This window comes from Myzus persicae, unplaced genomic scaffold (assembly GCF_001856785.1).
Source record: "Myzus persicae strain clone G006 unplaced genomic scaffold, MPER_G0061.0, whole genome shotgun sequence".
In the NCBI taxonomy this organism is placed as follows: domain Eukaryota; kingdom Metazoa; phylum Arthropoda; class Insecta; order Hemiptera; family Aphididae; genus Myzus; species Myzus persicae.
In genome coordinates this window covers 134,683-160,057 of record NW_019104267.1, presented here as the reverse complement: position 1 = coordinate 160,057, position 25,375 = coordinate 134,683, and the positions used below count along the sequence as shown (strand labels likewise).

General features: G+C 28.4%; 3 protein-coding genes across 3 annotated transcripts; 1 reads left to right on the top strand and 2 right to left on the bottom strand.

Annotated features, from left to right (window-relative positions):
- Positions 1-535: 535 nt before the first annotated feature.
- On the bottom strand, positions 536-1,216 carry LOC111040731 (putative ATP synthase subunit f, mitochondrial; the record flags this gene model as incomplete). Its single annotated transcript, XM_022324739.1, has 1 exon — positions 536-1,216. A coding segment is annotated over one exon (453 nt), but the record flags the coding sequence as incomplete, so codon positions are not given.
- A 4,950-nt stretch (positions 1,217-6,166) lies between these two features.
- On the bottom strand, positions 6,167-7,797 carry LOC111040723 (52 kDa repressor of the inhibitor of the protein kinase-like). Its single transcript, XM_022324731.1, has 5 exons — positions 7,280-7,797; positions 7,059-7,217; positions 6,809-7,001; positions 6,429-6,733; positions 6,167-6,345 (listed from the first exon to the last, which is right to left on the bottom strand). Exons 1-5 carry the CDS (start codon positions 7,553-7,555, stop codon positions 6,232-6,234), a joined length of 1,047 nt encoding a protein of 348 aa, XP_022180423.1. The 5' UTR covers positions 7,556-7,797; the 3' UTR covers positions 6,167-6,231.
- Positions 7,798-10,005: 2,208 nt separating this feature from the next.
- LOC111040736 (twist-related protein 2-like) lies at positions 10,006-24,906 on the top strand. Its single transcript, XM_022324744.1, has 4 exons — positions 10,006-10,338; positions 16,347-16,686; positions 24,122-24,254; positions 24,656-24,906. Exons 1-4 carry the CDS (start codon positions 10,285-10,287, stop codon positions 24,846-24,848), a joined length of 720 nt encoding a protein of 239 aa, XP_022180436.1. The 5' UTR covers positions 10,006-10,284; the 3' UTR covers positions 24,849-24,906.
- The last annotated feature ends 469 nt before the right edge of the window (positions 24,907-25,375 follow it).

The window sequence follows — 25,375 nt, the reverse complement described above, 5'->3', positions numbered from 1 at the left end:
GTATTTTTTCTGTGCATTCATAATATTTTAAATATCAATGAAGAATCTGTATTAAATGTACAAAGTTTCTATCCGAGTGAAAATTTTAGTATCGAAATGTAAAGAAATAAATGCTAAAAAATATGCGAAATATCGAATGACTGTATAATTACAGCTTAAAAAGAGTAAAAATATTTTTTAAATTGTAGCACGTAGCTGTAATATGCGCAATGCTAATATAAACAGTTGTTGTTGAAAATGTAAAATATCTATGGTTATTCGTTTTTGAATTACATCAATACCTAAATAAGATTTTTTCACAAACTGGTTTTTGAGTGAATATTCTTCTATTCTCCTTAATTAAATAATATTTGTTTTTTATTTTTATTTTTTTTGACCCTCAAAAGTACCAACTAGATTCAAACTGCTACCAGAAACCACCCTCAAAGTTAAAATCTTAAGCATTTTTCTACAAAATAAATTGATGGTGGACAAATATAAAAAATGTAAAAGAAAACAATATTTTAATGACAATATAAGCATATTTATTATTTTTGCTACAAATCTTACACATCTTATGTATTGTAAAAAATATAGTAAACCACTATGTTCACCAAGCTAAAAATATAAGCTCTGCTGTTTGAGACAATGCATCGTGTACCTACGGACGAGTCGTCTATACTTCCCTTAAACAGCAGAATTTATATTATTAGTTTCGTAAGCATGGCGGTTTAAACACTTGTACAATGAATTATGACGTCGAAAATCTAATAGTTATTATTTATTAATGATATTTATAGTTGCGATGGCGAATTATTTTCCCGTAGTTTATTGCATAAAAAAACAACATCATTCCAGCGATTCCATGAATAAGTGGGGCAGCTGTTGTACGTTTTGGCTGTACATATTGGTGAGACCATCGCCAATAAGCCCGGGAAATCAACGCGGCGAATGCTTTTGGTGATTTATTTCGGCATTTCATCCATTGGTCGATCTCGCAGAGTTTCACCTCTGAAAATGGCGTGTGGGCAGCGCCATAGAAACGGGCTGGATCGTAGGGTCCGTGCACTTTGGGATTGTACTCGGCGGGATAATCACCGATGTCGCCGACCTTGAACGATCCTGCAGCAGAATGATCCTGAATTTTCTTCACCGTGGTCTTCACCGTGGTCTTGACTGCGGATAGACGAAGAAAACAGTGATAATTGAAAACGGCGTTATTATAGGTATGTAGTATTGCGTGTTATCGATATTTAATAGTATACAATACCCAGTCGAGTCAGCTCGAATCTTAAGAGAAGGAAAAATAAATTTGAATTATTTACTTTTGGGATTATATACTCGAAACACAATTTAAAAACACTTCAAGGGACAAAATTTAGTTATCTCTAAAGGTTTTGAGTAATCGAGGTTCGAGTTATCGAGACCTGACTGTACATTGTGCATTGAACTTACCGTAGCAGACGATCTTCTCAATGTAATGATTCATATTGGAAATCAAAAAATATGTATATGCAATGACAGGTTTTACTTAAACGTTGAATAAATGAAATGTAATTTTATAATTTTATTTTATTATTTAAACGCTTTTACAAATGAATGTATGTTTACTGCAATTTGAATTACACAAAGTGCATGGACAATATTATAAGCCTTAAAACTATACAATTTTTGTGACAACAAATGGGATCAAACAAACTTTTAAGACTTTCGACCGATAAATGAAATTCAAATTGCAACTGCATTATGTTGTTATAGATACGCGTAACAAAGGTAAACAATATCTAATACCTAGATACTACATATCGACGAGTTTGATCCATTTTAAATTGTAATTGGCCATACCTACTTATTGTCCCAATAAACAATTAAATTTTAAAAAAAACAAAAGTTTTTACCTACCTAGTAAATATTTATAATAATATAATTATAGACTATAGTGTAGTGCTAATACATAAATTAGTTGACTATATTAATTTATATAATTATATTATAGTTTGATGTTTTGAAATAGGTATTATTCATACAAAATTATAGAGAGTATTTATTAATAGGCACTTGTTATTTATTAGTAGGTACTTACTGCCTGTTGTATGTAACATGCGTGAATAAATAATTTAAAAATAAGAATTAACAATTGCTAAAATAATAGTACCTATCGAATGAAAACAAAAAACTACTAGTTTCAGTATGGACCGATCTACAGGTAGTATTAAAATAAATCAATAAATAACAAATAATCAACTTTAAAATTATAAGCATTTTAAGCTCTGACTCTGGTACTACAAAGTAAAAGTGTTGGTACAAAAATGTTTTCTCAAATTAGTAACCAATTCGCAATAACTTGTAACCCAAAATTTAGAATTTTCAACTCAAGTATAGCACCCACAAAAACAAGTTTCCATTTGCGGGCGCCAGTGTTAGTTAACTCCAGCACTCAAAATTCGAAAAAAAAACTTATGTACCGTTACAGACAAACACAGACGAATGATTAATAACCGATTAGTAATAATTCGTAACCAAAAATTTGGAATTTATATCTCAAATATAACAGCAGTAAAACTATGTATCATGTACATGTGCAACTGAAAATTTTTCTACCTGTAAAAAATATTGGCATTGCCTTGGTAATAATTAACGAAATTATTAAATAAGGTATTAGATTTAAGTAATGCGTACTTATTTTTAATGAATTTACTGTAACAATCAATAAGAATAATTAAAACATAATGCCTAAAAATACATTTAAATTTAGTATGATCAAATTGTAAGTATAATAATTAATTCAATAATAACTTCACATCGCTGGTTTATATTTAAAACGTTTTATTTACAGTTATCATAATATGATAATATAATATTATAATATTATAATACTCTCGCATTTGTCATTAGATCTAGATGCAGTGTTGGGCATATTACTAGATACTTTTATGTTTAATAACTATATAACAGTTACAGTTATGTAACTATAAGTTACATTTTTAGTTAAAAATTACATTGGGAAATGTATAAAGAATTATTTACCATTTTTATATTGATATTTCATATAATATCCCTGTAAAATGCAACATAGGGAGGATATAGGTAGTGTTTATATGAATACAGAAAAATGTTATGGTTTAAAAAGTTGTTATTAATTATTTTTTTGATGTTGATTGATTTATAATTATTTGGTTTAGTCTAATATTAATTTTTTAATTATTTTAAGATGGCTACAGACATAATTTAGTAGGTTTTTTTAAAATACATTGGAATACTTTTGTCTATTGTAAATTCTCCATATAATTTCAAGAGTACTCAACTACTATAGATAATAATGACATGGGAACATTTGTAAGTTACTTTGAAATAAGTATTTAAATATTATATGTTTTTAATTTATCATAAAATGCGTTATAATAATAATTGTAGGTGATTAGACCTGTCTACAGGTCCAACAATACCGACTATCCTAGTCAAAAGATAAAACTTCTAAAAACATATTTGAATTAGTCTTGAGTTTTATCTGAAAACTATATTTTGGAGTCTGAGAGGAGCAATTATGTGTGTTTTTTTGAATTTATTTTTTTTTGTGTCTGTCATCACGGTTGGGACAGTAATAATTGCTCCCATTTTCTTCAACAGCAACTTTTCTGGTAGAAAAGTGAATCTAGTTAGTGGCATTTAGTAGGTTAGGATTCAAAATGTCCAATGCTTTTCAAAAACAACATTAAGAACAAACAAAAAATCAAAGGAAAAACGAGAGCTCTTAATTAAAACCAGTTTTCAAAATAATCGATTTTGGTTTTAGTGTAATTCTAAAAAAAATAACCGTGATAGATACATGCAATTTTCACTGAATATTTATGTTAACATTTTCTATACACCATAAGATTTTAAAAATATTTTGGTTAGTGTTGAACTATTTATAGGTGTATGAAATTTTCGATTATTATTTGTTTTTTTAAACTAATGTCGATAAAAAAATTTTAGCTCCTTCAAAAAACTTAACAATGTAATACATGTTTCCTCGTAAGTTCTCGTAAATAGAAATTAAAAAAAAAAATTGAGCTTAAATCCACAGTATTTTTTTATGCACGTTTCAATATAGAATTTTGACACAATACTTAAAAATAACGAAAATTTGAAAATTATTTTTTGTTAGAAATTCATGAAAATGTATTTTTTTATATCTGAGATTTGAAAATTTAATACACGATTTCTTATAAGTTTGTCTTTTATTATAACCTTTATCAAAAAAAAAAAAAAAAATGTCTACGGGAAATTCAAATTGAATTTTTATAAACGTTTGAAATTGACATTTTTACAACATTAGATATTTACTAGATTTCTCATGCAGCGATATTCTTATTTTGTTGTAATTCGACATCGATTAACTGTAGATACTGAAATTTACAAAATTTGTTTATTTTATCGATTCATATACTTGATAAAATTTTCGAAATATTTTGACTCATTTTGAGCTTTCTACGGAAATTCTCAATTCTCAATTTGTTTACTTTTTTTTTTATAAATGTCAATACAATTTTATTGTTTGGGTCCAAAAGCATGAAAATGTAATACAAGACTTTTGATATATTGTTACAAAAGCAGTTGAAAAATATAAGAGTGCTCTGATATTTCTTTTACGCAAAGCCACATACTCAAATGATCACTTACTACGCAGAGAAACGACCCGCAAGTAGAAAATATGAAAATTGGCATGTAAACTAAACTCCTAAAAAACGGTCACTATCGAATCCTCTTAAATTTGGAGGGATCCATACCAAAGTACAAAAAATATTAATCTGAAAGACGACACGACTATACAACTTAAAAATTAACCTAATAAACTTAATTCTCTCAATAGAACTAAATTATATGTTAATACTGCAATGACAGTTGAAACTTTAACAATAGCTCAAATGTTTTCTCTGCAGTTCAAAAGAAGACTTATTTCCATGTCATTCAACATACGCGACAAAACTGGAATTTTGTGTAGACACTTAAATGATACTCTGAATTTATAACAAAAACATACTGCGGACTAAATAGTAAAATAGATTATGGACATTTTATAATATTTGTGACAGGCACGCTAACGAGCAGCGTTACAGCTCTAGTCAGAACTAATTTAATTATTTAATTATTATATTTTTCTCAATTTCTGAGTACATATTTTTATTGTGTTTAACACTTTTAAGCCATGTATATGTGTTATAAATGATTCAAGACTATGCCCTATTTACTTATATCTTTATAATAGTGCCTTATGACTTTTTTATTATTGGGATAAGAATAAATATTATAAGCGACTTCCTATCAAATTATTTATTTTTTAATGCTTAAAATAACAATACTTAATAGCCTTATACTAATTGTATGGATACTATAATGGAAACTTTAATTCTCGTGGGTGGAACACATTACCTACAAAATGTATTCTAATCATCTTTAATATTAATATGGTATTTATTTCTATTAGCTAGATATATTGTATTTCAACAATTATTTTGAATCAATTCGGATTTAGGAGGAAATCGAAATAATTTATATGCGATAATTATTGATTTGAACTGTCATTTCGTTAAAAATGAGCGATTTGAATTAAATTAAATGTTGACAGTTTTTAATTAATTTTATAAGTTATAATATAGAATATTTAATTTCTCGTAAGTTTTCTTTGCAGAGAATATGATACCATATAAAACGACTTACATTCGTTTTAAAAGTAAATTGTGAAAAATGTTCTATAAACTCAAGGAAAGCAAAATAAAAATACTATTAAAAAATACAGGTTCCCCTTGAACAAATTTTCAACTTTAATCACTGGAAGAATAATGATATTACTTCAAAATCCCAGCCCTCTTAACGAAGAACTGAAAAAAAAATTATTTTAAAACCAATATCGGTTGTATCACTCAGTTCAAAATATAAAAGTGTAAAAGTTCTAACTTCCGAACTATAATATTATTACATTACTATATGACCAATAATTGAGTGCAAAGCGCATTATATTTTAAGTGATGCAGGACAATGCATTCCAAATTCATAATTCATGTAGATAACAGATGTGTACTTCAAAGGTGAAACTTTTATACTGTACTGTCTTCGCAGTGGCGTTCTCAGGAAATTTCAATGGGGGGGGCTCTGAAAATTTACTAGAATACGAAAGTGGGGGGCTCTGCCCCCCCACACCCCCCGTAGTTATAAAAATTACAAATTTTGCACTATTTAAAAAAATTATATATATTTTAACACAATAACACATTATAATATAAAGTCTAATTTCCTTGGCTTTTTTGCCAGATCGTCCACCACTTCCTCAGCTGTTAGTGGCACATCCCCATGAATTGCCAACATTGTGAGTCCATTAAGACGAGTCTAAAATATTTTAACAGATACATTAGGTTTAGGTATACTTATAAATTTAACCAAACATTATGTTTGTAAATAAAAGTTAATACCTCTGTCATTGTACTACGTAAATAGTTTTTAAGTCTTTTAAGACAAGAAAAAGTCCTCTCTGGCGTTGCTGTAGATACTGGTATAGTACACAGAATTTTAATCAGGCGATGGATATTAGGAAATATTTCATTGTTACACAGTCTTAACGCCTCTAATGCATTTTTCGGTTCTTCTTTATTTCTCTCCAATTTAGTGTGCCATAGTAGTAATTCGGCTGTAACAATTTGTAGATCGGTATCTAGGTAATACTGAACCAGTTCGTCAAACTCTTGAGTAAAGGGTTTAGAAAATAAACACCCAAATCCTAACAAAAGAAAAATATATTTTAAATACTAAAAATTAATTAATTTATAAATGAAATAAAATAGGTATAACTAGCCTTTTAATATATTTTTGTGCTTCAAAAACCTTTCATTTAATTGTTCTATAAAAGAATCAATAAATGGTATGGCTATTGTTATACGATAATATTTTTCTGGTGTAATATTATCAATGCAGAGGTTTGCTCGATTTTTGTTAATTTTATTCTGACGTTTAATTGAAATACTCACGCCAACCACATCAGCCATTTTCTGAAAAAATAATAATAATCGTTTTGTCAAATAATTGCATTTTATCAAAATCTTTACCTCAGCTTCTCTGAACATTTTATTGAACTCTTGTTCTATATTATCACGTAAACATTGAATACTTGTCACAGTCACTTCAGCTAAGTCTACAGCTTCTTTTAAATCAAGTTCAACTTTTTGTAATAGTTTACATAGAGGCAAACCATATCCAAACAACTCCTAAATAATAAAATAAAAATTGAAGTTGAACAAAAAAAAAACATTTTTGATTCATTAATCACCTTAATAACTTGTAAAGAGACAAAAAAATCAGAATCCATAGATTTTGACAGGATATTAGCATCTGTAGCTGTTGAGTCTTTCCACTCAGATATCTTATCGAGCGCACTGACCACACAGGAATATAATTCCACAAAGTCATGAATTGCCGAATATCTTTCAACCCATCTTGTGGCACATAGGCGTTTTAATGATTTCGATTTAGGATTAAAGTCACTTTCTTCAATTTCACTTAATAACATATCTTGTCGTTTAGGTGTGTTGAAGAAACAGTACATTTTTTCAACAATACCCAAACAGTTCCTAATTGATCGTATATCACAAGCAGCAGATACAGCCAGATTTAGAGAATGGGCTGCACAGTGAACATATATAGCCTTAGGGAACTTTTCAGACACAATTTTTTGTGTTCCTTTGACGTGTCCTGTCTATCTCGATGTTTAATATATTAATTTAATCACTTAATAATAAAAAATATTGTATTGTGATACCCATATGAAATATAAAAAATACGGCCAATGGGGGGGGTTCAAACCCCATGAACCCCCCCCCGTGAGTACGCCACTGGGACAGAGTATTTTTTGTCATTTTTCATTTTCATTTTTCATTTTCCATTTTCCATTTTTCGAGCATTTTTATTATTTTATGAAGTCATATTACATATTAATAAATATTGTAAGATCTTTTAGTGTAAATTTTTTCCGAAAGTCTGTGAACCTGAAACCTTTTTTCCCGAACATTGAAAAAGTTCATTTGGGAAAAAAGGCGGGTACCCAAAATATTACATCAGGAAATATGGTTTTCATAATATTATTTGCATTATTAGTTTTTAAGACTTTTCATTCGTTCCAAATGTCAATAGTTCTATCATCTATGAAAGTATGACTTTGCCAATTTACACCGAATATCGGATACATAAAATGCATTTCATTATATAAAAATTGTTTTTATTATTAATATTTATTGAGTAAGACTTAGGTAGTGCTTTGCATTATCTAGATAATTTATCAGTATAATACTAATTTAAAGTATCTTTTTAAACATCTATTTAAATAAAATAGTTATCCGAAATAAATGATCTAGATATTTTTTTTTGGTGACAATTTTTAATTTAATTTTTATATATTATAATAAATATGTATATTTTTTGCGAGAAGATGTAATTCAGTCCAAGCTTTTGTCTACAGAGCATATTTATTCGATTTTATTTTCAAGTTCTTTTAGTTGTATGTACATTTATTTGTTTTACTGTAGTTATTTTGTAGGTCATTCTTTGAGAAATCGTATGTATATATTATTTGCTTTTTTATTGATCTAAAACCGGCTGCATGGTTATGTACAATTGTTTAACTTAACTCAAACAAGTTTTTTATTACTATATTGTATAGTTAAGTTTTTTCTTGAGCATAATAGTAAATTGTTTTCAGGCTTGGGTCCTAACGCTGCGTCTAATAGGTATTATTGAGGATTTTTTATTCTTCGAGTTCTTATTTCACGTGACATTCGTGAGTGAACATGACACCGTTATAGTGTTACTCCTCAGGTTTCGCATACAGATGTAAGATCCATGGATCTTCCTTTGACATCAGAATCAGAAAACTATGTGTTGTTCTGGTGTTCTCAATTCTTAACCTATTAGTATTTAATACACATGTATTTATGCGTTTGAAAATTGACCTTTGTATGGATATTATTATGTTTATAGAAGAAATACTTGTCGGGCGAACATATCTTGCTGTCAAATGAGAGTTTTAAATTATGTTTGATTTTTATCTAAATAAATATGGTTTTGTTCTGTTAGCTATTATTCAGATAAATACTATAAGATATATCTATTATCTTATTTGGATAGAATGTCGAATAATATTATCTATTATTTTATCTAGTTAATTGTTTTATTATCCCTGTACAACACACTTATTAAATATACTAATTGGTCAGTCGGAGTTACATTGCTGTTTATTCCGGCAGTATCCTGTTTATTTTATTGAGTGCAAGCTCGCTATTATATGTTTGTTTTATTGTTACTGATAAAAATTCCGAAAGTTAAAACGTCGTTTTCGTGCCTTGTGCCTATCAATAGAATTTGGACGTTGTTGTGTCGAAAAGGCATTTGTTTTTAGACAATTTTTCAACAGTTCTTAAACCACTTAAACCTCTGCCCTTAAGTCCATTACTATATTCATACATTCGTAATATTATTATAAGCGTGCATGGGTTCGTGTATACTCGTGCGTGCGGACGATACGCAACAATAATCGACAAACGCCTAAAAACCGGTAAAAACGCGTTCCACCGTTGGATATACACTATGGCCGTTTAATTCCATTATGCGAGATTCTCGTTGTTCGGCATCACGAAATAGACTTACAATAATATATTTTAGTATAATATACTAATAACGAGACAATAACGAATATCGTACTCGGGTGTTGGGTGACAATAAGGCGACACGTGTTGGCACAGTTGTTGTCGTCTGTCGTCCCGTTCTCTTCGGCGCTCGCTCGTGCCGCGCCAACGGGGTGAGGGGGGTGGCCAGCAGGGGGAAGGCGGAGGAGGAGCGTGAGTCGTATACATTTTGTATAATAATAATAATAATAATAGGTAATACGTGTAATATGGTTTTTTCGTTGGTTTGTTCTTTCAATTATTTAAACAAGTGTAGATCCGTGTAATTAAAACGTTTTTTAATTTTTTTGTAACGCGCCACTACATATTTGCGTCTATAAACATATTATTCAGTCGCTTCTGACAAGTATCGTCACCGCCGTCTGTATACGCGGTATGTAGGTATCCATTATAAAATTAGTACGGTTTTGGTTCCCGGACGATTCGAATGCTACCATTAAAAAGCCATCAACCGTTTTCGCTCGACACATAATAGCTACATTATAATAGTTGCCTACCAGCACTGTAGTATAGGTGTAGACATCTAGTGGCCTCACTCGGGCGAAGAACTGTCTTTCCGTTTCCCGATCAAGAAAAAAGTAAAAAACAATCGACAAACATGAGCGAACCATCGCCCAGAGGAATCGAAGTGGACACGAGATCCGTTATACAAGTGAGTAATTTATTATTAATATATTTTGTCTATATGGATGTGAAATGTAAATTTTGAAGAAAAATGCATTCATTTTAGCGTACGAAACGTATAGCTTTGTTAATATATTTTTTGAATTATGCATAAGCGAATTCGATTTTGAATCTTTATTTTTGCATTTTTTAGTCTTTACCAATACCTATATGTCAATTTTTATTTTTTATTTTTTAATATTCCGGTTAATTAAAACTTTCTACACACATTTTATGAATTATTATTTTCAATTTTCAACTTATATATTTTTACATCGTTTTTCTCCTTAATACAGTTCGATACATTTGAATACCTACCTACGTGCTTTATATTTTAATTTTTTAATGCATCTTTCGAGATTTTAAGTGCAGTGTTCATACTGCAAGTTTTGAGATTTTAAATACATATTTTAAGATTTTTAATTGCATTTAATTCACAGCTCTATTTATTATTAATTCGTGTTTCGTACTGGATATAAACGATACGACGTATGCAGTCGTCCGATTTTGCCAATCATATATCGTTTGCACATATTTTGAACGTATGTTTATATAGACAGTCGAACTAGTACGACAGAGTTATCGTAGGTTAAATAATAATATCGTTGAATACCAAACTATGCTTTTCGGTTTTATACTGAAGATTAATACCTACGTCCTAACCACCCGACATTGTAGTCCGTAGCTCTCTGTACTGTAATATACTATTAATACGTCGGACGGAAACAACAGCACAATAATATTATATTGTTATTAATCGAGTGGTTTTATTTAGCTGTTTAGCTGCATATGGGTAGTGTAGGTATACTAGATGTGGTATAATAGTTTAAGAAAACATAAAACGCTGCGTGACTTGTTCGTTAGCCAATATATTCTTATACAATAGCTCAAAAAATATTATTAACCATTTTATAGTTATAAAAATAATGCACTATTCACTATGCCTATAATATCTGACTTCCCAAAGAAATACATATATATATAATATTTATATACAATATACATTATAAGCTTTCGTTTAGAGCTCTGCGGAAATCTAAATGTTTGAGGACCGCTGTAGGTACCTAGGTACTGTATATAGTGCATAGTATATACTATACTTATATCATAAATGGCCAAATTTTTTTTGATTAAAATCTACTGAGAATATATTTTTCCTTTGAGGGTCGACTAACGTATAATAATAATATTGTTTTATTTTTTGGTCTTTATTACTAATATTAGTTTCACATTCAATTTCTTAAAAATTTAAAAAAAAATCAACATTATACTGTTGGCTTAGAAGCGTGTCATTGCATATTGTTGGACCAGTTAATTATAGTTTGGAGAATAAAGTCGTTAAGTGCTGAACGAAAACGCTGCTGATATGGTCATCAGAAAATGTAGTCTGGCAATTAGCTTTGAGAAATTGCCATTTTATGCAAATCGATTAATTCGAAATATTATATATCTACTAAAAATCTATCACCTAACATGACGTACAATAATAAGTTTTTACAATGGGGGGTCAACTTTGATATTTTCCAAGATCTACCGTTTGGCCACCCTCACTATATCAGTGTTGTAAAAAATAATTTTAAGAGCCAAATTTGAAATACTATGTTTTTATAAACTAGTAAATCATATTAAATATAATGTTTTTTTTGGATTCTAATCAGAGTGATAAATGGTAGGTATTGATTTTACAGCGATGTGTGTTTTTTATTATTTTTCTTTTCGTCTATGAACTCAATAAATGGACAAATGGTCGAAATAATACTTTTATTTTGAACATCAGTAACTTTTCTGATGAGAAAGTGAATCTAGTTGGAGCATTCGAGAAGTCAAAATAAAAATATACAGTAGTTTTCAAAAGTTTCAGGAAAAAACAAAAAAAATTTCAGAACAATTTACGCAAACCCAGTTTTTGACGAAATCAATTTTGTTTTTTTTGTGTAACTAAAAAAAATTGACTGTAGATGCATGTAATTTCCACCCAATGATTTTATAATAATTTTAAATAATTTTCACTCAAAAAAAATTATATATAAATTAGAATTTTCTATACACCATAATATTTTCAAAATATTTTTACTAGTTTTAAGCTATTTGATAGACATTTTAAATTTTAAATGCACTTTTTTTGTTGGGTTGACATGCTTCAAAATGTAATACAATTTTATACACACAATAACATTTTCAAATGCAATTTGTTTTACAAAAATTAATTCAATCTACTGTAGTACTTATTACTTTAATCACAATATTATCATAAAATATAGGTAATTAGTAATATTATAGGCTGACAGGCCGCCTTCGCTCAAAATCGTTTTTCGTATGCAATGATTTTACATCGTTGAATTCAAATTTAAGACATCCATTTCAGTGATGTTTCTACCTATTGAACAGCAGAGCGTTACCCAGTTTCTCACTTTTTTACTATACGTTTCCTTATTTTTGAATCAGTAAAACTGTTTAAGGTGTTTTTGACAGTTAAATTTAAATTATTCATGAAATAGGCACTTGATATATTAATAAATACTTATTAATACTATAAACATAACATAGATTGTAAGCTGTAGAATCTTGAACATTTTTATATTTTACACTTTGTTATTTATTAATTATTAACTAATAGCTAACTTGACTACAGCATATATAAGTTATAAAACCTATCATATTCAAATCTATATTAAAATTCAAAATTCTCTTTAAAAAGAACCTGAACACATTTTACTGTTGAAAGTTTTATTAAACTATAATGGATCAATTAAGAGAGCCGAACTGATTAGTAAAATCGACTAGGTATATATTATAATTTATAATCTACAAATTATATTATTTATTATTTAAAAAGATAAGATTTTGGTTTTCATGGGCATTGTTTTTCAGTAATATAAAGTTAATAGTATATTTTAATATACTATATAGTTCCAAACATTTATAACAAATGACAGTCAGAAAAAAGTTTTTAATGGAAAGCAGTTACCTATTCAATACAATAGAATACCTCCTAAAATAGTACCTGCCTATTTAAAATTTACTCGAATACTTGTCGATGGACGATATTTAAAATACTCTTTCAAAACACAAAAAAGTATTTGAATATCAGTACTAGAATACTTCACAACACTTCCTCCTATAGGTAGGAAGGCCTATATAGGTAGGCATTTAAATTAGAACGTGTTGCGCGCGCATTATCAGAGGAAATCGCTAATCGTTACAGTGTGCCGCATTAACTATTTTACCTACAGGTATTAATAGCAAGTATAATTATTATCACCAATTTGTAACGTTGTTTGACTTTTGTTGCTATATCTATATAGTTTATCCTCGAGTTGTATTCAACCTACTACAATGACTACTAGTTACAATATATTATTATTTATTACAAACGTTTTCGCATTTCACACACAAGGATAGGTATATATTAACATTATATTGTATTAGTTTAGTGTTAAAGTGTGAAATGGTGTTCATGAAATATCTAGGGTACTTTAAACTGCAACCAACCAAATTCAGTAGAATATAATTTATAAGTTAACTATGGATATTGTATAATAAGTAAAATTGCATATTATTACGACAACACTTATTTATGCGTATTACGTACCTATAATATTACGTGATATATTTTACATTGTTTATTGTTCAACAATTTTGTAATAATATATCATATTATCTACCTAGTAAGTAGTAGGTATTTCACGTTTTAAATATAGGCATTTAATTTATTAATTTTCAAAATATTGTAAATCAGTTGCAAAATCATTGGTCATAACTCATAAGATATAACTTCCCCCCCCCCCCCCAAAAAAAAAATGTTCTTTTAAATTCAAATTTTATGTTTTCAGATATAAAATACAATATATAATGGTTTAAAATTTAACCCCACCCATAGTATTATTGTAATGGAAATCATCTCAAAGGGATTTTAATTGAGTTCATTATTACGAAAAATTCGAGATATCGACTTCCGATATAATATAATAAGGATCTACTGACATTTTATGTATCGATAATGAAATTTACAAATTTATTGCCCATATTCTCATTTTATACTAAATGTACTTAAAAAATATAAAATATATTATCATTATTCCTGAAAGTAATCAGTAATCTCTAATCAATATTTGTAAGTATCAAAATAATAATTTAATATTTATATTTAAATTATATTACAACTAGTATAGACAGTAAAGTATGTAAATAAAGTATGTACAGTAACTTCAATATTCAGTACATGGTTCCTCATAAGTTATTGCTATTTGTAATCAAAAAAAAATTAGCGTCAACTAACGATATTTTGTATGACCATCCGAAGTTGAAATTTTGAAAAAATTCGTCAAAATCACTAAAATTGGCAAATTTTTTTTTTTAATTAATAAAAATATATATATTATCTAAGATTTGAAAATTTAATACAATATTTCCCACAAACTTTTTTATCTTCAAAAAAAAAAAAACTCAAATTAATGTTTTATGGGCGTTTCGACATTAGTTATTCACCCGTAAATGAACGAATTCTCATCGGACAATTTTCTTATTTTATAGCCATTTTCAATTTTTTAGTTTTTTTTCTATACATTTTTTCAGACATTTTCAAATTAATATATTATAGTTAAAAATTAAAAAGTGTTCAATTTTTATAGCTAAGAATTGAAAATTTAAAAAACGGTTTCTCATAAACTAGTATTTCATAATCTAAATAATATTTTCAACAAATATATAAGACAGTATTCTTATAAGCATTTTTTTCTAATTTGGACAAAATAAGATATTTTAATTTTTAACAAAGATAAACGATTTATAGTTATTTTGTAATTATGGATAATATAATTATTCATTTTACAACTTATACACCAAACGCCAGTTACAAAAGAGTAAACGAAACAAGTTAATTAAGGCAACAGTGCTAACAAAACAATGATATAATAAATGTTATTTTTTGTGGGTACTCGAAACTTTTAAAGCTTATTACATATTATATTTTGTACACACAATGACATTTTCAAATGCAAAAATTAATGCATCCTGTACTGCATTACTAATAGTGAAATCAATACTTTAATATCAATAGTATTATCAACTCATAAAATATTCTTATTTCTTGTTCATATAGGCTGAAGAATTTTTTTCACCCTGAAACGTTTTTCGTATACAATGATATTATATCAATTAATTCAAATTTAACACATTCATTACAGTGACTCGTACGTTATCTAATACATAGCAAAGGGGTATTCACTATCTCACCATTCAGAACAATGTTTATAATTTTTTTTAAAAACTATAGTTGATAAAATTTTTTTTTTATCAATACTTTAATTTAATGCAAGGTTCCGCACAAGCTTTCGTTAGTAAAAACTAAAAAAAAAAAGTTGATCGTAAATCCACAGTATTTTTAATGGGTGTCTAAAGTTAGAATTTTGACATAGCTTGTCAAAATCATGAAATTTTTCAAATTATTTTGATTAAGGAATACATAAAATATTTTTTATTTAAATCAAAAATTTGAAAATAAAATATCATGAGTTTTTTCCTTATGTTAATAAAAAATAAAGTTTACTGGAAAGTTATATATATATATTTGGAATTAAACATTGGATATTCACCCTAAAATTAACAAATTCTCATTAAACGATATTTTTTCAAATCAACTGAAAATAAAAGTGAGTACTTCAAGTGAAACAAATAGGTATAAATCGAATAATTATTATTTACTTGTATAGCAGGATTTTGGAATGATCGTGTAATATTGTATTATTGTGTACACGATTAAATACTATAATATAATTATAATTATGTATAATAGGTACTACAATGTATAATATTTAGTGTATTAAGTAAAATTCAAATGTATTTTTCAACTGATCATTATAGCTAAGGAATGGAACTGTGGCATGACGACAGGTGAAAATTAGTAGTTTAGGATGTTTTAAAAATTCACCTGTACCTGAGCTCTAGGAAAATCCCGAATACACCACTGGTGTGATAATGTTGTTTTTTTCAATTTAGGAAAACGTCGCTCGAAGCGTGTACGTGAACAAACCGCACGTGGACACGGCAGTCTCGGCGATCAACACGTCATCCGTGCACTACGACCAAAGTTCGTCGGACTCGACCACCATTTGCACTCTCAGCAACGTGCTGCCGCCCTTGGCTTACGACTACCAACACCATCCACCTTTGACCAACGTCCAGATCGGTGCGCCCGGGATACCACAGCCTCCCGTGTACGGCACTCCCCGCGACGAACATCAGTACTCGCCCACGGTGACGGGCGTCGGCCCCAACTGTTACATGCAGACCGAGGTCAAGTCCAGCTCGAGGGTGCGCTCGTACGAATCCGAGAGAGGTAAATAGCAATAAAACTCTAACTAATAATATCGTGGAGACTCCACGCTACTTTATTTTGGAACAAAAAAGACCCTCGTCATAAGCGTCTCGGCGTATACCGACTTGAGTCTTACTCCGGTAATAGTTTTGAAAACATGTCTTAATTTATTACAAAGTCTATTTTGAACCGCTGAACGGTTTAAATGTTTCTAACTGGCATGAACTTGTCATAAAAACGCTTAAACCACAAACTATTTTATGGCGAAATGTTGTCAATTGTAGACCTAAACGAGTTCCAAAATACACGACTTACGTTTCACATTGATAATAATTTTGAAAACCGCTTTTATTTTGTTGTTAATTCAACTTTGGACACACATTTTTAGTTTATTATCCTTAAAAATAAAAAATAAACTTACTTGAAATTTAAATGAAAAAGAAACAGGTTTGGACTGACAATGGGTTTGCAAACACTTACTAACTGTAGAAAATTGTCTTAACATGTTCGGACTTTCTGGGTGACATTGAAGAGCTGTTTATAAGTTATATTGTATTAATCTTATCTTGAGTACAACCTAATATAAATAAGATTTTACTAAATTATTTGAATTATTATTTTTATAAATTGTATTCATAAATTGTTATTATAAATTATGTTTATGAGATATTTTTATACAAATTATCAGAAATTATTTCTAAAAATAATTTAAAAAAATAATGTAACAATGTATACATACTAATAATTAATACAATACTATTTGACTGTATCGCCATTATACGGGACTCAGTATTCGTAGTATGTTGAAGTCCATAAGGAGCACACCGAATTAAATTTCTTATACGAGACGTGTGTAGGCCTTAGGCCTTATAATTATGTGTGTGTTAATATTATTGTATCGATCAGATGTTGATCATACATAATGTTTAGATTATATATACATGAATTTCATGAAACATATTTATAATTGTTACATTATTATATCACTGTGAAAAAAAAACTGATAATAACTTGCAACTAACGACACTTCTGATATTATTTTTTAACCGCCTCAAAAATCCTAAAAAGCTCTAAAAATGAAAAATATAACTTAATAATTTAAAATTTGTAAAAAAAAATTAATACTTCTTATTCTAATTCAAAAATACAAGAAACGTATATGTCATAGAACGAGCATCGCTTGGCTACATTCGGAAACAATTCATTCATGGAAATGCCAGCCAAGTATATTATTATTAATAATTATGATTTTTTACTAACTTAATAGGAACGCTTGAACGGACTAACGTCTAAAAGTGTTGTCAGTACATCAGGAAACAAAATTGAATTCCGCAGAATAGGTACTAAGACACCTTAGCAAAAAAAAAAGATAAAAATATAGAGTTGATAATATGAATAATACATTTAATTTAATTTAATTGTTTACTTTTTTGCTTTGAAAACCACTATTCAACCATTTACCTCATTTAATTTATATTATAATATATTAAGATCTGTGGTTTTTAACGAACAACGAGGGATGTGTGGGGGGAGGGGGGTATTGCTCACCACTATTACTATTATAAAAACGTATATCCCACCCTATAACCAATTCCTAACTACGCCGTAAACAACGAACGATTTAAAAAATATGCATATAGATTAAATTAAACCTCAAAATATCCAAAATAAAAAATGTGTATATAGGTGTAAATACAATTTGTAGCTGCCCTAGCAATTTTTTGATCCATTCAGTAAATACATACAAATGCCATGAACTTCCGGACACTATATGGATTAGTGTGTGTGTGAATTTAAGTCGTATGTATTCGCTCGTAAGAGTCACCACAGTGACTGTAATGTGATATAATAACTAAAAACCAAGGTTTACCTTTTAAAATAGCTATATCTAAAAAGTAACAAAAAATATTTGGAAAAAATTATTTCAACCTACCTACTATAGTACTATATTACTAATATTTAAGGCCCCTGCAAACTCTATTTATTTTTCATCAAATCGACCTAAGCGACTGACAAAAATTTAAGTACTTCTAGTTTTTCGATTTAAAAAATGTAAAGATGTTTTAATTGGTCAACAAGTCTACTTTGCATCGGTCGGACCATATTTTTTATATTTTTGAAGATATTCAATACTAAAAATGTATAAATTTATAAGATGTAAAATATTTATTCACGTCAAGAATTTTTCTAAAATTGAAAAAGTGCTCCGACCGATGCAAAGTAAACTTGTTTACCAACACAAAAATCTTTGCATTTTGTAAATCGAACCACTAGAAGTACCTTAATTTTTGTCAGTGCGACGGCTATTTCACGTCCATAAATTGGTTTTGAATATTTTGATCTAGACATTGAGTGACTTGTGGGTGTGCGTGCTTGCGACCATAAATCAGATAAGAAATAACAATGTATTGTAAATTGATGCGGGTCGCGGGTGATGGTAGGGGTGTATACACACACTAATGATCATTTACTACACACACAAAGACGATCAGTAATCGCAAGAACGAAATAATTGCCTAAACACAACTCCTTAAAAATGATATATTTGCAGGGGCCTTAAAAGTAAAATAAATTATTTTAATAGCAATAACATCATAAACTATACTTAGTAATATAGGTTGAAAAAAATTCTTCTCTCAGAATCTTTTTTCGTATGCAATAATTTTATATCAATGAATTTAAATTTAACACATCCATTATAGTAATTCGTGGCAAATAATGTATAGCACAGCTAACCCACTTTCCCACTGTTTTATTTTATTTTCAAAATTTATTTTGAACTTTTTGGTAATCCCTGAAATCAATTGGTATCCCTAGATCATTCTTTTTCTCCTGGCAACTCTAATTTGACCTTGCGGTATATCGATAATTCCAAATGAATTCATACGTTTAAATGATAAAATAAAGAAAATACGTCATTCTAAAAAGGATTTTCAGAAAAAATTAATAACGTATAATAAAAAAAAAATGAATTTTTTATAAATTATTGTTATTTATTAAAAAAAAAATTGAATGAGTTATGACAATCTGTAACCATGGTAAACTTTTGAAGTTTGTTAAATACTAATAACTATTATTGCCAATATTTATTAAAATAAGACCTATCTCTAAGTGTTGATTATTTTATTCTACAGAGTATAAAATTCAATTTGTTTTATAATTTATAACAAATCAGTTATCACAATTAGGCACTATATTGACTAAAATTATATCAATAGTGGGTTTTGAAACAATACCCAACAACTGATAATATATGATACATTATATTTAAAAAAAATATTACCACATCGCTATAATACTTCTAAAATGTATCAATAACTTAAGTAAATGTAATCTTAATATAAAGTTTATACATGTTTTATTGTTTATAAAAATGTATAAACACAATAGGTACTACATATTGACTACAATTATTTAAATAACGGATTTCGAAACAATAATACATTTTTATGCACCTCCCCCTATTAATGATGTAAAAAAAAAACACGAAAATATAGCAATTAAGATGACAATTTATAAAATTTGTCATTAACTTTATTTAATACAAAAGTAATATAAAACTAAAACAATTGATATGCTTAAAAGCCCCTCCTCTCCTTATATCACACTGTTATTTTTCAATTATGGCCATATAGATACCTACAAAGTTTATTAATTTATAATTCTTATAGAACTAGGAATAATGTTTTTATGCAATTCCGGTGGTTTAACACTGTTCCTGTTTAGTTAAAATACATAGAATTTGATAAGTACATACAAATACTATGATATATTTACTAAACATAACCAGCTAACATTAGGTAAAAAACCTCTTCTTGAGATTGTCTGACGTTAGCATGCTGCAGGGCTTCTAGGATTTGTTTTTGAAATTTTGTATGTTTTTCAAAACTTCATTGATGGAAGCATACTATGAAATAAATATAAACAATAATTGTTATTTCTATGTACATATGATACTGTTATAATTATATTAATTACAACACGAAATATAATTTTAAAAACTGTTAATTTAGGTAATAAATTTAAAAAAAATGTTATTAGATAAACTATCAGTATCCCCATACAATTATCAGTTTTGCACTGTAAGTTTGTTTAGTAAAACCATTGTAAAATTCATAAAGAAATTAAAAAATTAAAAACGTAAATCAGATGTAGCATATGATTGTCTATTATAGTTATTTTAATATTTTATAAAAGTCATTTTCATTTGAATCCCTATAATAATTCATTAAAAATCAAACAATTTTTAAATTCCGGTTTGGAAATAAATACATAGGTACCCACTAACTATATCAATCTTATTTTTATATTTTACCAATTTGATACAATTTTTACTTCTACTCTTTTCTCCGTATGTTGAATTTTTCAAAAATGTTACTCTAAATTTGTTTTCACTGCGCTTTGTAGTATCGTAATCAATTCAATAAACGATCTCATCCATGTAGGTGACTGATCAAATTATAAAAATCTACGAATTTTCTTATGAACCAATCCATACTCATAAGTTTCTTCACACCTCCATATTGGATCACATATCTAGTAGGTAATGAAAAATATGCAGAAACAATTAATTAAAAATAAATAAATACAATAATGTTTTAAACTACATACTTTTTTATCTTACAATTTTGCCATTAATTTATTCAATTTTCAATCAGTCTGTATCATATTTTGAACCAAAAATGGTAAATCTTAGTGCAACTCGTTTATTTCGTTCATGTTATTGCAGTATTTTGAGTTGCTATTAATGTCAAGTGTTCTGATGAAGTCATTGATTGTATTTTCCTGTCATCCATGGTCCATTGAGATAACTGTTAAAAGAATTACACTATGTAAACTATGAATATGTAGTAATAGGTATATACCAATAAATTAACTCAATACTGAATTAGATAATTTACAGATTAATATTTAGTAAATATCCAAATATAATATTGTACCAAAACAATGGAAAACTATGTTACATATATCATAAATTAAAGGCACATGAACGTCGAAAACGTTCAAATTATTTTAACTACTTACCAACGAAAATATTATCATTAACAAAATGTGTAACGAAGTCGAAATTAATGTTGACCACGTAAATATTTTAGGGTTGGCATGAAAAAGACCATTTTTTTTTTCAGTAAAAATTACCTTATAAGAACTATTTATTTTTCCAATTTAACTTTGATTAAAAAAAAATGTAAGTATCATTAATTAGGGATTAAAATTTGACACGTTTCCATCCATCTTTATGACCACTGTACCAATGGCGTACTAATGTGGCGTAAATTATAAAATTCAACTTAACAGTATAATATTTATTTAACAACAAACAAACAATTTAACAAAGAAATTTAAGGTAAAAACCACGAACATCAACCACAATGAGAAAATGTCGAAATATCAATATCCAACATAATATCAGCATGTAGATTTGATTAGAGAGGCTGACACAATAAATTAATCATTCAAATTTAACAACAGTGATAAGTGATAAGAGAAAAATTGAGCAGCTAATACATGGAAAACAATTTGTTTTTTTATTTGGATCGGTATTTCAGAAAAAAACCCGATGAATATCCAGATAAGGTCCGGGTTTTCGCCAACCCTGAAATATTTTGCCCGGGACGACAACTTGCCGTCCAGAGCGTGTGCAATATGAGACCGCGAGCGAGACCGTGAGTAAATTGGCATCAAAGTCACTACAGTGTAACCCAAAAGGCTGCTACCATTGTTTATCGGTTCCCAAACGTCTACCGTCGAAAAAATTTTCACGAATACATAAATTCCCAAACGGCTCCAGTATTGACAACAAAAATTCTTTTTAGTGTACTTTGCATATACAATTTTTAAAAAAACAAGTACTAATAGTATGTATGTAAGGGAGAAGGAATATGTGTTATTAAAAGCGGAAGCCATTTGAAAATTTACTTTTTTGTAAAACTAGAGCCAAATGAGTTATAGCCAGTCAAGCTACCAAGCTTGCAGTAGGTACGACATACACCCACAAAGTATACACTAATGGACAGCGCTTAAAGAGAAAGAAACCAGCAGACGAGGCAACCGAGAGAGATAGAATTATGCGATTTGGATGTTCAAACGTTAAATATTTTGGATCAAAATTCACAAAGTATAATATTGGTACTTCGCATTAGATTATTTTATAAAAATGCATAGCTGTTACATAATATTTGAGCAGGAAAATTTGATTAGCACCAACTGTTACACGTCTTTGAGCTATTTTATTGGCATGAGAAATTTTTCGATATTTTTTTTTTGTTTTTTTAAATTATCATCGCTGTGTTTAAAAGCTTTTCAATAGCATTTCAACTATTTTTAAAATACATATGCACTATTTTTTTTATCAAGCATTCAAAGTTAAAATGTTGACCAAATCAAGAATATTTGCAAATTAATTTGTAGTTTAAAATTTATAAAATTTACAATTTTTATAGCTCTGAAGGTTTAATACGAGGTCCCTCATAAATAATTCATACTATAGACAATGTGAATAATCAAAAAAAATTTTAAATACTTTTTCATAGTGATTTTTAATTCAGATCTGGACGAAATAAGATATTTTAACTATGAATTACGGGTTTAGTTATATTTGAGCTGGAAAATGGTCTTCGCTCAGAATTTGCTATCGTCTGCAATGAATTATAAATATTTTATAATTTCACAAGATCATTACAGGGACCTATTCGACTTTTAATGTACAGCTGAGAGATACCTACTATACCTATCTTTTTTTATGTGTGCATAAGACACTTTTTCTTATTAGAAAAAGGCTCCGATCATAATATTTAATAGATGTTTTAGTTGTTAATCGAATCTTATTGTTACTTTTGAGAGACAAAATCGAAGATTCTCATTTTTTTTAAATCAGTAATAAAAAAAATATATATAAACGTTTGTTAAAATGTTGATATTATTATTAGATTTTTATTTAAAATCATTTTCTTTTTTTGTTCAAGTATCCAAAATTTGAACTTTAAATGATTACACACAAAATGATTACACACAAAATAATTTCAATGTAGTTTCGATGTATTTCAATTCTATAAGAACTTCTTACAATGATACTTGTATTAAATTGTCAAGCCTTTGTTGAAAGTTGAACGTTGAAAGCTGTATGCATTTTTAATTGTTTTATCAATTTTCAAATTGTAGTGATTTTGACCAATTTGTAACTATGTTTTTAATTCCTATAATCTAGACTTACAGAATATTTTGTTCTCAATTCAAAAGCTGTAAAAGCTTTATAGGTAAATAGAACTATAAATGTCATTAATTTGTTGAAGTATTTTTATTACAAAACAAACACACGTCTCGTCAATGTTAATAACCACTGCATTCGTCACTCCACTCAGACTCTAAAACAAATTATGACGCACTAAAATAACATCAGGATATTTGTAACTCACATTTAACATAAACACAATCCATCTAATAATGTTGTTCACAGACTATAAAAAATCCGCTTGTGACAGAGAACGGACCAGAATGCGAGACATGAATAAAGCTTTCGACCTGCTAAGAAACCGTTTGCCTAAGAGTAAGCCACCAGGGAAGAAACTATCTAAAATCGAGTCGTTGAGGTTAGTATAATATTATTATATTGCAATTTATAAATAATTTATAGACTTAAATACTAGAATACCTATAACTGCCGCAAAAAAAAACTAATAAGAACGTATAACTTTGTATAATATAGGTAGTGGTGTAATATTCGGCCCAGGTGCAAAAAACCAAAAAAACATATTCCGATATAAAAATATGTGTGCACTTACAAATGTTTGAAAAAATGTTTTTACACAACTATTCACGTTAAACGGCCAACTTCATGGACTTAATATTTAATTCGATTTTTTTTTCGGGACCCCCTCCCCCCTTTTCAAAATTTCTGTCCACGCAACTGGTGTACTTAATCGCCCGATGACTTATTATATTATAGTAAAAAATAAAAATACTCTACGATGTAATCATTTGTGTGCTGCAGGATGGCCATACGGTACATTCGACATTTACAAGCGATCTTGGAGTATGGGCCAGAATACGAGACAAAACTCTACACTGCACCATCGTGTACCCAATACCTACCGCCGCCGACGTACTACGGTTACCAGCCCCAATATGGTCAATGTTGGAACGCTGCAGGTGATTATCCTCCGAACGTAAACAACCAATATTAGTTATTAACAAAAACGTTCCAGAGCGTTATGCTTACAATCTTACATAATAATTTTAACAAACCTATACAATAATATCATATAGGTATGTATTATTATGTATTAATAAATATATAGAATTTATATGAATACTGAACAGATTGTACAATGTGTATAATAATAATGTTGTATTCTTTGCGGTTTGATTTACCTCGTTGATTTTTTTCCTATTTCTTAATAATTTTTTACTTTATTATTTTTAGACTTCTTAATAATTAAATAATTATATTATACCCAGTAAAAATACTAAAGTACCTATTGATCGAAATCAAAATTGTATTAACTTGTAGTTATTTATATATAATTTTAAGTAGATATGTTTGTTTCAATAAATATGATGTATTTTAGAGAAAAATATTGTTTTGTTAATTAAATAAGTATATTTGTCCGTATGGTATAAATAATATATATCTATACTCCATAGCATGTAGTTATCAACTGACCAGTATTCATTTATTATTAACGCAATAAAAAAAAACGATTTAATACTC